The 14,721-nt window shown below is 34.3% G+C and overlaps 1 protein-coding gene across 4 annotated transcripts in view; it reads right to left on the bottom strand.

Annotated features, from left to right (window-relative positions):
* Positions 1 to 14,721, bottom strand: part of LOC145674687 (uncharacterized) — a 1,315,729-nt gene that overhangs the window by 852,431 nt on the left and 448,577 nt on the right. For all 4 annotated transcript variants that reach the window (XM_081744920.1, XM_081744917.1, XM_081744916.1 and 1 more), the window contains one exon: positions 10,979 to 11,159. In XM_081744920.1, the coding sequence (XP_081601046.1) occupies positions 10,979 to 11,159 (181 nt within the window). The remainder of the gene's footprint in view (positions 1 to 10,978; positions 11,160 to 14,721) is intronic.

Genomic DNA, 14,721 nt, shown 5'->3' on the forward strand with positions numbered 1-14,721 from the left:
GAAACTGTTACCGAAGCTTAGTCTGACGTGTATTGTGTCTTAGCTCGAGATTGATTTATCGGAGGAGAACTTCTGGATATGTCAATTTAGCGCACATTCGAAAAAAAATCTGAATACAAACCAACGAGTTAAAGAGATAATTTCCAAAGGTAGGGTGGATGGGATGGGAGGATGGGCGAAACTCTAGATGCAGCCACCTCCTCGTGCTGAGTTCTGGACGTTCCTGGGAACCAGCGAAGAGGTGTATATCAAAAATGATTTCAATTCAAAATGCATGAATTGAGGAAACGAAAATGCAGGAAAAATATTTTTAAAAATCATCGAAATTATGCTAGTCACGCACAAGGCTTGAAATCTAATAGAATATTATTTAACAATTCTTAAAATTGTCAGTGTCTTCAATGAATTTTGAGATTTACTGTATACATTCCAAAATGTTAAGGCCCCTGCAAGTAATAAGATACAGCACAAAAATACTTCAAAACCATAGGTGTTGTGGTATCTAGTACAACTCTTTCTTAAGCAAGTATGTAGTGATTTGGCGGATTTTAAAACTTTTTTTCAATATTTTAAGAGGAATTTCAAAATTTACCATAAAAACTGCAAAATTTCAGGCCTTTGAGGGGCTGAAGATGCAAATTATTTTTAAAATCATGAATGGTGTAGTCACTCCAGTCATTATTCAACTTTTGATACCTAATTCGATTTCATTGGGCAGCTTTAAAAATTTTCGATATTTTCAAACAATTGAAATTTTCTTTAAAATTGCAAAATTTTGAGGCCCTTGCGGGGAATGAAGATGAAGTACAAAAATATGAAAAAATCACAAACGTTATACTAGTCAATACACAGCATTTGACACCTAGTGCTATTCAATTGGACATCTTTTGATTTTTTCGATTCACCCTAGTACGCAGGCCTTCAATTTTACGATGGGTTCAAACCCTGTTTATGAAAAAACTTTTCTGTAAATAAACAGCATTTTGTTGACAACCAACATGGGAGTAACGAATGTAGGGAAATTATAAAAAATAATATAATACATTAGGACATATATGTATTACTTAAACAAAATTGAGATTCGTTCTACTTTTGTATCTATTGCATCAGCGAGAGTCATTATTGTAAAACACTTATACAAAAATTCAAATTTGCAGGTCCCACTATTTCGGAGAACTGGAGAAGAGCAAAATATATAAATTAACTCTTGTTTTCATTAGAAATACATTTCCACAAAATGTAATTTATGCAGTCTAGGAGTCAACGAGGACTTTTGTACACACTTTCATGATTCTTTGCCTAAGGATTTCAGAGAGCTGATGCTGAGGAGTTAGTGAGAATATCAGCGAGTTTATTCGTTCGTAAACTAGGCTTTCACACGTTTTACTTATTTGTTGTTATCTAACCAGAAGCAAGAAGATCCTATTACTTATCTACATGTTCATTTATTAATAACTTCGGAATGAAGGTGTCAATTTGAGAATAAATTTCTGAACTTTAAAACATAACTGTCTTATCTGAGTAAGATAGACAGATGTCTATGATGAGGTGAGTATTGCAGTTATCTAAAACGACAGTAGCTTAATTGTAACAATTAACTGATCCCACAACGCTAAAAGATCGGGAAAATCGTTGTAACTTAATATTAAATTTTTAATTGTGGTTCTAAGTTGAAGGGTTGAAAAAGTAACATTTCGGTTGAAATGTTAGAAAGACTCCAGGCTTACAATTGAACCAACATATTTGTGCCATCGATTAGTTTTTATATAGATCTGCTGAATTAAAAATTAGGATTAGGAATTAGATTTTTGGACTTCTGGCATCTATGATCATGTTAGCCAGTTACATATGAAGGATGACCTCCCTCGGTTTCACCCAGCACGGGTAATTGGGGCTGAACCAGGGTTGGGAAGGAAGTAAGAGGACTAGGATCATTATGTTAGGTACCATTCCAGCATTTGGCAGGTATGAATGAGGTAACCCAGGAAAACCTCACTTAGGACGGCAAGTCTGAAAATGCTTTTACACTTTTTCGGTCGAATGCTCTCACCAGAAATCGAAACCGAGACTGCTAACACCAATGACTAGAGCGTTACCTCTGCTAAATTAAGACAAAAGTTCAACATTGCTAATAAATACAATATACTTTGTAAAATTAATCCTTACTCGCAAAAGCTTCAATCATGTATTGGCAAAAATAAAAGTACACGCATCATTGTAGAACTTGGCCCGTTATTCAACAGATCAAAGTAGCAGTATTTATTGACATTGTGGTTGACTGGCATCTCTACACAAGGTTAAAGTTACAATCTTGATCACAAGTGACCTCCAGAGTCCTTCACTAGTGGTAGAATTCCTTCAGGGTTTCATGGCACTCTGTTCACGTATGCTAACGATATATAGCCACCGAACTATTAACTATAGTCCTTTCCAACTCGCTGAGAACTGTTTCACGCGTCCAATGACCAAGATATTCGTGAGTTTAACTCGACGTCAGCAACCAATTACTTCAACAGCAACCTAAGGTAACCAGTAAAGGAGATCTTATCAGAATGAATTGTTATATTTATTTCTTCATTTCGCGTAAGTTCGGCTTCTGTTTCCCTCCTGTGCGAAATCTTGTTTCTTCTAGCTTGGGAATCAATTGTTGCTGTGCTTTTCTTCGACGATTATTTCTATTTATATATTAACAATACCTTACTTTGGTATTCGCTCTCCCAACACTATTGAATATTGTGTGGGTCGAGTTTGTTGCAAACAAGCAGCTATCATTACTCACTTCCAGATTGGAAGAGAGTAGATTGAGAACTGATGCGAAAGATTAATTCCAGCAAGCAAGGCATAATTCTGAACTTGTAAAGCGTCTCTACTTTCATTGTTAATCTTGAGAAGTAGGAGAATTAACGTTCATACAAGATAAGTACACTGTGATTATCCTTGGGCATCTTATGAAATTGTCTTCCTAAGAATAAACGAAATTTCTATCACACCTAGTTGTCTGTTCTTTGAAGCTAATGTTTCACTCGTATCATTAACCCGCTAGGGAAACAAAGTGTATAGTTTGTTCTTAAATAAGAAGAAGCAGATGTTTAAATTTGTTGTCCATAGCATTAAATATCGAACTTTATATATAAAAGATAAAACCTAAAACTCATGTAGAGAAATTACATACCAAACATGGAATGATTGTACAGCGGGGGACACTTCTAAATGGTACACCTGAGCCGTAAATCTCCATATGGCTGTACCATTTAGAAGTGTCCCCCGCTGTACATGACATATGAACTAATAAAATCAATGAAGTAGGTAAATGTAAAATAAAAAACAATGAATCAAAATAAGAAAACCAAAATTGATAAGTACAAATAAATGAAAATATATTTCATAAAAATTGTTATAATTAATCAGTTTTTCAATTCATTATAAAAAAGAATAAATTCAGTGAATTAATGAATGAAATCCTTAAAGAATATAATAAGAAAAATTACAATTACATCATTTCCAATAAGATGAGTAAAGAAATGAAATACTGAAGTTAATGTCTAAGTTCTTGATTTGTTTATAATGTCCTACTTGTGTTTCTTTCTGCCCACATGCAGAAACAAAATCTAACTGAAGGTCTGATCCCACAAGTGTCAGGACTTCAGGTGGTCATACCTGAGAAGCTGACTGTATTTCTAAGAAAGTTAGTTCAACAAAATGGCAATGCACATACTAAGGACAATGATTTAATAGTGTGGCAAACCGACAACATGCTGCGTTTAATGAAACAAACAAGTCCCTTTGTATGCAAGTAGAGATGAAGATGTAGGTCAAAAATTGATATGCAGTCACTCGTATTTCTCACTAGAAATACAATATTATTGCCATTTTCAAAATTAACACGTTTTTGAATTCTTCATCTTACATTTCTGGAAATAAACTTTACCTGTATATTCTAAAGTATTTGTTTCGCTATTGGTAGAGGATGTAATAGAATTTCGAACAATCGTAAACACATGTTACGTTTCCTTAATCAAAACTGTCAGGATTTGTGAATACGACACTTCCTTCCAGCTCTCGTTTACACATTTTTACAAATAATCATTATAAAAGTTTAGAAAATTGTTTCTTTGGCATCGTTAGAACATGAAATAAGCTTTCGAATAAATACAAATAAATGTATATTCTCTCAGTGAAATTGTCATTTTCCAATATCTTTGTTCCGGTGTGCCACTGTGTTTAAGTTCTCTCGAATTTGAAAATGTGGTTTCAGAAAGTATTCATTACATTACTTTCATGTAGAATTATTTCATATTGTTTTATTAAGGTCTAAAGACTTATAATTTTTTAATAACTAATTAATTTCTACAAATATTTTGCTCTTTGCGTTTCTTTGCAAAATTTTCGTACTTACTATGGTAGAAAACAAAAAGGTAGCGCAGCTGTAAGATGCACTATATGATGTTTCAAAAGCTACACGCGTTTCTTGACTGTAACGTAAAAGGAATTAAAGAAGAAAACAAGTGTTACAAATATATGTAGTAAATTACTCTAAACTGAATAGATTCATTTGTGAGGATGTATTGCTTTGTCCTAATGTTGAGGAATGTATTAGTTCACTTGCTAAGGCCAAATATGTGAGTAAAGTTGATCGGAAAAAGATTTTTCTAAATACAGTTGACTAAAGATAGAAGTAAATTCATTGCATTCATTGCACAATATAAGTATATGAATACACGAGGATTCCGATGGGAATTTGAATGGAGGTACAAGCACTTATGAGGGCCTTAGTCGATATTCAGAGGGGCCTTCGTGGACACGGGATAGAGTACTATGCAGATTTTGCGATTTTTGGTCCTACGATCGAAGAGCATAATCAGTTGTTAGAAGTCCTATCTCGTTTTGCAAAAGGGGTCTTACTATCTCTCCAGATAATTGTTTACTTTTGAAAAATAGTTATGAATTTTTGGGCTTTCTTATCAAAGATGTTGAGATATCTATGTTGATAGATAGCCTGCAGGCCATACAGGATCTCTTTCCGCCTATATATTGACTTGGGCTGTACAAAATGTTAGGATTTTTAAATTTCTACGCTAAATTTTGCGATAATTATGCGAGTATCACTGATACAATCAACAGATTAAGACCATCGAAAGTGAAGTTCGAGTGGAGTCTGTTACAAGACTCTAGCCTTGTCTAAATTAAAGAGACCTTTGCGGGAAAAAAGTCGTCTTAAATATTCCCGACATGAGTAAGAGCTTTTTTTATATACTGACTCAACTTCGCGTTATGAAGTGGTCATATTGTCTCAAAAGGATGAGGAAAGTTTACTATGACATGCGATGGTAAAAAATCACGGAGGAGAGCATCAATAATATAAGCTAACAGATATACACTATAGAAACTAAGGCAAAGGTGTCGCCTTATAAAGTATTCGTTCCGCGTATATTCACCCCTACTACTCAGTTATTATTTTTATTGCCTAATTGTGTATATGTGGGCTTTTAAAGGTATACAAAGAAATTGTAGATACTTTTCCTAGCCAAATATGTTCAACGAAGTTGGGAACTGTCCGTTCGTGCCAATTATCGGAGATACGAAATACTCTTTCACAGGGACAACTTATTTCAGAATATTGTAAAGAAACTAATGCTCGTTATTATGCGGATATGGCGGGGCCGTTACCTCCTAGTTTTGGGTATCAGTATGTCCTCCTGTGCTTGGATAACGCGAGTCGTTACCTTTATTTAGTCTCATTAAGCATTGCTATTAGTAAGTTAGTAGTTCAGGTGCTATATATTTTCTGCAAGTATAGGTTTATTAGAGCCATTTTCACTGACTAGAACCCTTGTTTTTCATAGGCTTACTTTAGATAATTTTTGCTTGGGAATGGGATAAAGCATATACGCTGATCTCCGTACTTTACTGGTGAGAATGCAGTCGAAAATAAGTGATACTGGTTAAAATGGGCTCCGGACGTTCCTGAATGGGAAACACGAGAAATAGGTTTGCTTCCTGGATGAAATCTAATTTTGTCTAAACACTGCAGGAGCATGCGTAGCTTATGTTCAGTTCCTTTTTCCTATTTTCTCGAAGAGAGCCAATGGATATGCTAATGGAGAAGTGGTATATTACAACTGATAATTTGGAGGGGCCTAATAATTCCTAAACTATACAAAGAACAGAGAAGTGTTAGTAATAATAACGGTAATTGAAGATATTATGAGAATAGGATGTACCAGTTATGTGTATTTATTTTATTTGTTGTTTGTTTGCGTTTATCTTCATAATCAATCAGCTATCTATTAACGCTTTTTCCATCATCAGTTCATTTCTTCTTCATTTGAACAATGTACGGTGCTCCTGGTTTCTTTAATAATGAGTTAAATTATTTATTTATATGAAATTTGTCAATAAATGAAAAAAAAATATTACTTGGGTATTTTTTCATCACAGAAGGGGGGGGTGGTGACATGGATCGCATGTAAGTGGTAAAGGAGTATTGTGTGGATATACATTAAGGCAAATATACTATTATTAATATAGTTGAAAGTAGATGGCGCAATCTTCTACTCCTATTTTGACTTACAATTATGAATATTTTCTTTTTGTCCTTTACTCCTTACCTTTCCAGTCTTAAACCCGAGAAATGATATAGGAAATTGTATTGGACGACAGGAAATTGTATGTATTACAGCTGGTTGTGTAATAAGACGAAGGTCTCTTGATTTGTATGCTGGATTATGATTGATTGCTTGTAAATCTGTAATGGAAACCAGGGATCAACTGACGCCGGTCATCAGTTGGTCTGACATTGAGGTATGTAGCCTATATACATTTTGTTAAGTTTAATTATTTTTGTTTTGTGTGACATGGTGAAAACTGTCTCCTCGATAATCGTGAGCATATTCAAATTATGTAATTAAATAATCTTCTACGATTCAGATTTGGGCAATGAGGAAGTGTAGATCTTTCTTTTACAAAAATGTATTTTTTCAGAAATTATAAGGAGAATTTAGAATTTAACTGTAGGTCATATTTGAATGACAGGTTGAAACATGTTTTCAGGTCGTTCCTTTTGGGAACTAAAGTTCACATCTATTAGATACTCTTTTGTTACTTTTTCTATATTGTTAGTTTTATGTTTGTAATAAATATTTATGATTGTTATCAGAATGTTAGAATTGTTAATGCTACGAAATTCCCAAGAAAAAAACTAAAACATTTTTAAATGAATTCAAGTAAATTAAACGTGAGCGAGAAACATTATTATTTTCTGGATGCGCTTAACGATCTTTTCATATGTTATCGGCGAAACCTATCCGTACTTTTTGGATTATTTCCCCGGAGGTCAGGCCCGTGGTTGAAAGCTATACATGTCTTGTACTTTTTTCTTTTTCTTCTTTTCAAGTACAAATTGTTGCTGCCGTGGTGGTCATCCCGAGAATGGGGGAATCAAGGGAGTTTCATTACAACCTTACATTATGTAATTTGCAAATAAATAGAAAGATATTTCAATATTACTGAAACTGGATCCTTTTTCCCCTTAGGAGCGAAATTTTCAGAAACGCGTGAATACATAATATTTTGTTTCGTATTTGAAAGTCCATATACCGAATTTCAGGTTTCCATCTTAAGCGAATCCTTACATTTGGCATTTTCTGATTAAGCAAAGGGAAATTTGAGTATTTTAGAAACTCCCCATTTTCACATTAGAAACGGAATTTTCTGGAATGCTGAAACACGTATTATATACTTATTATCTTTCTAACTTTAGATACGTGAGATACACTACTGTTCACAAAAGTAAATAAATAAATACATAAAAATAAAATATACAATAAAATAAAAAAATAAATAAAATTTATTACACCCCTTAGGTACTATTTCAAAATTTATTTCCTCATCCTTTGCTTTTGTGACAAAATGGTGTTTTCTGACCAAATTTGACGTTTCTACCTACAGTAGTATGACCTAGACGATGATGAATTAGTATTTCTACTCTTTTGATTGATAGATTTTTGAGTTTAACATCCCTTTTAGCAGCGAGACTATATGAGACGGGACCTACTGATTAACGAGGAATCCGAACCACACGAGCTCCACCCGCGAATCGAACCCGGGTCTCCCACGCCAAAGGCGCGGACGCTAACCGGTTAGCCACGAAGGAGCTCTTTTTAATCTTTTATATAGTAGTACAGATTAATCTGCTCTCTGCATTTTATATATTGTTTACAAAAGTGTTGACTCTTAGATTAGAGAAAAAAAGTTAGATCCCGTCCAACTAAGAGACCAGCTGGGTTTATATTACAAATTGTTACAGCACAGTAGATCATCTTCAAATAGTGATGTTAACTGACAGAAAGACCAAACAAGTAATGTTGCATTAAGTACGTATAACACATAACCTAATTTATATAGACAATAAATCCATTGAACCTTGAATTTTTAAATATCTATGTACAGTGTATCTGAACTTGGGTAGTTGTCTACTTTCTGCACGCAAAGAATTTTTAAATACAAAGAGTGATTTGCAATTAAATTCCGGGCGAAGTGCAAGTATAATGTTCTCATGCTTTATCACTACTTTTATGAATTATTTGTTTGTTTAATTTTTCCCCAATGAATTGATGGCTTACAGATGTCAGAAAAGGAAAACGGACATAGCGAATTTGATTCACCAATTAATACAAAACTTGAACAACAATTACAAATATTAAATTCCAATACATTAAAAAAATACAATTACTTAGAACTTCCATTTTTATTCAGATAAAGTTTAGTGCACTAGTAACTTAGATATGAATGCAATGAGATGGTGAAGATTTTGGAACAAAGAGGAAACAATATTCTCTCTACTTTACAGAAACCTATTCCGGTACAAGTACCGGTACATCTCAGAGAAGATTATGTTTCATATGAGCTTACACCGCGCTTCCAATTTTCAGAAAATGATTGGATTAGATTGGTGTTTACCGTCCTTTTCAGCGAGGTTATATGAAAAGTGAACCTCAACATTAATTTGAAACCCAAACAACCGAATGCATTGAAATTTCATGGATTTTCCACCGGAAATCGAATTGTTGATCTCCTACAACAAAGGAACGCGCACTTGCCACTGTGCTAGTGAGGAGAGCCTAAGAAATAAAAGACCAATATCTTTCTGCCAAGGGATCTTACCAGATATTAATGTTGCTATTCGATAAATTTTGAACGACTACATTGGATTTCAAAAGCTCGCACAATCAAAGAAGTTTGTGCAAGCCTTTGGGTCCAGTTTCAATTTTCTGTGGGAGAGCCTGAAAGATTTAAACACATTACTTTGGTTCGAATTTCATCCTAAACTGTAAGCCCACGTTTCACATTTATCATTGGTGCTGGAAAGGGAAATTTAATTATAACCTACCGAGAAAAGCAGTTATCAATTCTAGTTTTAACATCGATATTTGTATAAATAGAAGATAGCGTGCAGTACAGATATCAGGGGAAAAAGTTCCTGTTAGCACCATTATTATTGGTCGTCCCCATGATTACTGCATTTGTTCGACGTATACAATTATACAGAGTGTTTCAAAACAACACCGACAATGTTTGGAAGGTGATTGCTGACAGCAAGACAAGACAAAAAGTATAGACCAACCTGGCTGCACCTATGGGACCTACCATAGTCGGGTTAAGACTTCACTTAGGAACTAGTATGTGTCATATTCAAATATCCAAGTTTCAAAATCCTGCGGTACTTCCGCAACAATTTTTATAGAGGTAGTTGGTGAGTACTTCAAATTATATGCTCGTAGCCAAACCCTCTTTATAAAAATTATAGCGTGAGCACCTTAGGATTTTGAAGCATACACTTTTGGATAGCACATATATTAGTTCCTAATTGAAGTCTTTACCCGACTACGGTAGGTCCCATGGTTTTAAAACTATGGACCTCTAAAGTAGATTTTTTCATGTTTTCGGCAACTTATAATTCCGAAAGCAATCATTTGTGCACCCAGGTTGTTCTATACCTTTTGTCTTATCTTGGTGTCAGAAATCACCTCCCAAACGTTGTCGGTGTTGTTTTGAAACACCCTGTATATGTGAATAAATGTTTCAGGGCAAGCAACTTTGTGCCCACCCTATATCTATACATTGACAGAAAGAAATGAAATGAAATATTTAAGATTTACGCCCCATGGTTGTGCCGGCTAGGCTAAAGGAGACTTGATGATGAGAAATGAAGGAGTTGAGCTGATTTTAAATTTAACGTCCCGTTCAGCAGCGAGGCTATATGAGACGTGGACCAACTGATTAACGTGGAATCCGAACCACATGAGCTTCCGCCGGTAATCAAACCCGGGTCTCCCACACCAAAGGCGAGAAATGAAGGAAATGGTGGAATGAAGAAAGTGGGAGGAAACGGGAGAACCCGGAGAAAACCCACGCACATGGTGTTTGTCCACCAGAAATATCACTTGGTGCGAGCTGGGATCGAACCAAGGACCCCATGCACCAGAGGCGAACGCTCTATCACTAAGCCACCTTGGCTCCATATTGACAGAAATAAATTATTATTGACAGAGGAATACGTATTGAAGGATAAGTACTTTTGTTGGCGTCTACACATGCACTTTTGAAATAACCCTAATTCTCGAAACTACACATGGCTTCCCTAAAACTAGATTTCAAACTTATAGAGGTAGTGTGTTTACAAACTAAATGCAAATATATTAAACCTGTTTGCAACGACAAATAATACCATTCAAGGTTGTTAAACTAGGGATAATGACAAACAAACAAATCTAATATAAACAAGAATTTTTGGAAGTACGTTTACCTATTACTGACAGAAAAAAGATTAGAATAAAAATACCATGATAATTATCATTTTGTTAATACCATCATCTTACGTCTAAACAAAACAAAACAAAACAAAAGAAAACATAAATAATAAATAATCTCTGAAATATAAATACAAAACCAAAATTAAGGAAAAAAATAATCAGCCTACCTTCAAATCCTAACAATGAGGCTGAGCTAGACACTGTACCCATACAATTATGGGCTTCGCACGTGTAAGTGCCTAGACAACACGTTCCATCTTGCCCAGATATAATCCGATGAATATCTCCAGGTTTTAGTTCGACGCCATCTTTATACCATTTTAATACTGGTTGTGGAACACCAATCACCTGGAAATTATTTGTATCAACGTGTGTTAAATGATAAAATGCAGTCACTGAAGGCCTGAATATTGTTATTCTTTATATTAATAAGACATTTGGAAAACATGATTTGTATTGAGAGCATTAGCCAACATTGAAAGAAAGTGTACAAGCTTCAAGACCATTTGTTGTTTTAAAACATATGACGGAATGGAAATTTACCAGATAGCAGCAAAAATTACTTGTAGGTTTTCTTTATCTAGTGGGGTATACATGGTAATTCCTGCTACCTCAAAGACGGGTATGTTGAATTTAGATTAACATTTTAAGTATAGAGATTGTCATTTGGTATTTTTTACAAAAACACATTTCTAGGTACTATTGTTCATGACATAGGTTCATTCACTCAAAACAAAGTAATAATTGAACTTTTGTGTTGAGATATTTAGGGAAAACTCAATTTACACGCAACAGCTCAGCCAGCAGATGACAGTTTCTGTAAAGCACTAGAACACGTTTTTGCTGCTGGTTTGATGCACACAAAAAAAATATTAATCCACTCTATTGTTTGGAGCGTGATATTTAATAAGTGTCATACATAAATGATTTTATAGTTCACTGGGTGCATAATGTGCTATTTCAACACATTCGGTAAGCGAAAACAAATATAAAGCATAGGATTTTTGACGTAAGATACCACTAACGAGGGATTTTTCACCATGGACGGGTTAGAGTGGATTTAGGGGTGCCATTTTTTATAGTGAAATGTTCACTATAATCTCCAAATCTCAGAACGATACGTGGAATTTGGTATATGGACGTTCATTTAAACTTTTAGAGAATGGCGTGTCATATAAATCCGCAACCGATTGTTACCTTAATTACGGGTGTGGTATATAAACACAACATGTGGACAGAGAGGATAGGTGTGGTTTACGAGCTTCAGTTGCGTTTGTCAAATAAAATAATCAATACCCAATCATAAGCTTGGATGGCACACATTTCCCATTCTTGACATTTTCTTTATAAGGGAAGCAAAAAGGGGAGAAGAAAAACGTTAGGGTTACAGCTGTTATAACCGAATGATCATATCTCGAAATCCTTTGTGCTTGGAAACATGAATTTTGGTATTTAGAGTTTTTAGTTGAAACAATTAAAGATGTGTTTTAGCATTTTTTAAAAATATTTCCCTTATAAAGGGAAAAGGAGGGAAGAAAAACTGGTTGGAGTTGCAATAATTAAATTAAGATGGAAATATATCGAAATCCTTTAAGATTAGAGACATGAAATTTGGTATTTATAATTTTCATTGAAAATAATTAGACGTATTTTATAGCTTTTTGGCATTCCGAGAAAGGGAAAAACAAAAAGAGAAAAGAGCAAGTGTTACAATAATAGTTATAACAAGACGACCTTATCTAGAAAACTATTAAGGTTGGAGATATTAAATTGAATTAGGCCAAACTGCTTAAGCTAGAAACTTGAAATTTGGATATATATGATTTGTAATGAAGGTTCCACTAAAGAAGTGTTGTTTTGGAAATTCGTCGGGATTAGCGGGTAAAGAGGGGTGACAATTATTATTTTAAAATGTCCATATCTCGGAATCTTTGAATATTGGCGACATGAAGTTGGTATATGGACTTCTCATTTAAAATAGATATGGACTTCTCATTAGATACGTCAATCATGGATTTTTTATATTTGACCTAAAATATAATAAAAAGAGTGAGAAGGGGAAACAGATAGGAATTACAACTATTAATATAATAAGATATGCACATCTTGGAAGGTATTAGAATGTGCACAGTGCCTTATTGAGAAATATAATAGAGTTATCATTGATGGGAAATGGTTGAAACAGGATCTCATTATAGGGACGGAACTGAAACGGCATATATTAGACGTAAGTGTGAGATTAGAAGAAGAATATTCATTGGAAATGGAGAGCAAAGAAAGCATAGAGAATTATATTAAATTGAAAGATCTTGATCGGTCAAAAGAATTTCGAGTTATGCGTTTCATTGTGGGTAGTAGATAGGAGACTCGAGGGATTAACCATTATCAGTAAACATAACTTAGCAATGATACCGGTAATTACAGTGAGATGTTCCATCGAAATCACGAAAGTCATTTCGATTGTTAGTTACTTCAGTAATGTAGGCATTTTAATATATAGGAGTATAGTATTTTAATCTTTTTAAGAATTTATTTTTAATCAAGCTTGGACAGTAGCAAATGCGGAAAAGAATAATCTCCTAGACAATTTGAGACATGAAATTCGGAGTTTGGAACTCTCATTTAAAATAATTAGACACTTTTGCACTCTTAGTTGATATTTACCCTCGAAAGGAAGAAAGAAAGGCAGAGAAAAAAAAGGAAAAACGAGTAGGATCACAATTGTTAAAATTGGATGGCCATATCTTGAAATTCACTAAGGTTAGAGATATTAAATCTGGAATTTACATTTTTCATTTAAAATAATTAAAGACATGTTTAAGCGTTTCTTTAAAAATATTTTTCCTTGAAGTGAAGAAAAATACAGGAAGAAAAGAGTTGGGGTTGCAACTATTAAAATATTATATGGCCATATCTCGAAATCCCTTAAGATTAGAGAGCTATTAATTAGAAACAAGTTTCGGCGATGGTTGATGTTTCTCATAGGTGGGAAGAAAAAGCGTGGGAGTGTTAATTGTTATAATAACATGACCATATCTCGAAATCCCTTAAGATTAAAGACACATTATTATGTTAGAGATATGAGAAGTAACAAGCCATAGGCCGGGCAAACGCGGAGATCTGGGGGAGGGGAGTTCCCAGTTCGTCGAATGCTAGTCGTGAACAAATTCCTTCCTATGGAAATATTCACAATGTGTAGTTTACTATTCGAGGTGAATGTTTCTTTCTGACAGTTCTCTCGAATACGACTGATGCCATTTTGTTGATATTTGATAAATAAATATTTGCTTAATAACTAATACACGAAATAAGCCATCCTTTATGAAAAATCCTAAAGAGGTAGTTTAATTTTGAGGGTGAGATTTTTCCGTACGAAGTTTCCCGAAAATGTCATACTTGAGCTTCTTATTTCACAAGAAAATGCATTGTTAATAGTGCAGCAAATAGGAGTGGGGAAATTTAGTGTACTGGCTCATTGCTTCCGTTTATTTTCATGAAACCGTATTAAAATTCAATTTATTTTTACTCGATTTCTTAGCTTCGATTGGAGGGAAGTTGAAAAGCTACAATCTATTTATTCCATGTTGAACATGTTTTTCCTTTCGGGTATTTTTTCTTTAGGGTATATATACATTTATATATACCCTCCACATTCGTTGAATATTAACTGGATACTCTGAAATTTGCACTTTACTCGTCGTATTCGCAGTAAACCATACACAAGACAGCAAACCTAGCGTTTCCGGAAGATAGTGGTTTTTACCATACAAATCACTTACGTGGCTTTTTAGGTTCACTGTTCTAGTCCTAATGAGGAACAATATCCTGAAAGAACGAGGTTCACACCACCACTCCTAGCCCATATCTCCTTTTCTCACAACCCGTTCGTTCCATCCTGGTTAAAATCTTC

This window comes from Thermobia domestica, chromosome 17 (genome assembly GCF_964235325.1).
Source record: "Thermobia domestica chromosome 17, izTheDome1.hap1.1, whole genome shotgun sequence".
In the NCBI taxonomy this organism is placed as follows: domain Eukaryota; kingdom Metazoa; phylum Arthropoda; class Insecta; order Zygentoma; family Lepismatidae; genus Thermobia; species Thermobia domestica.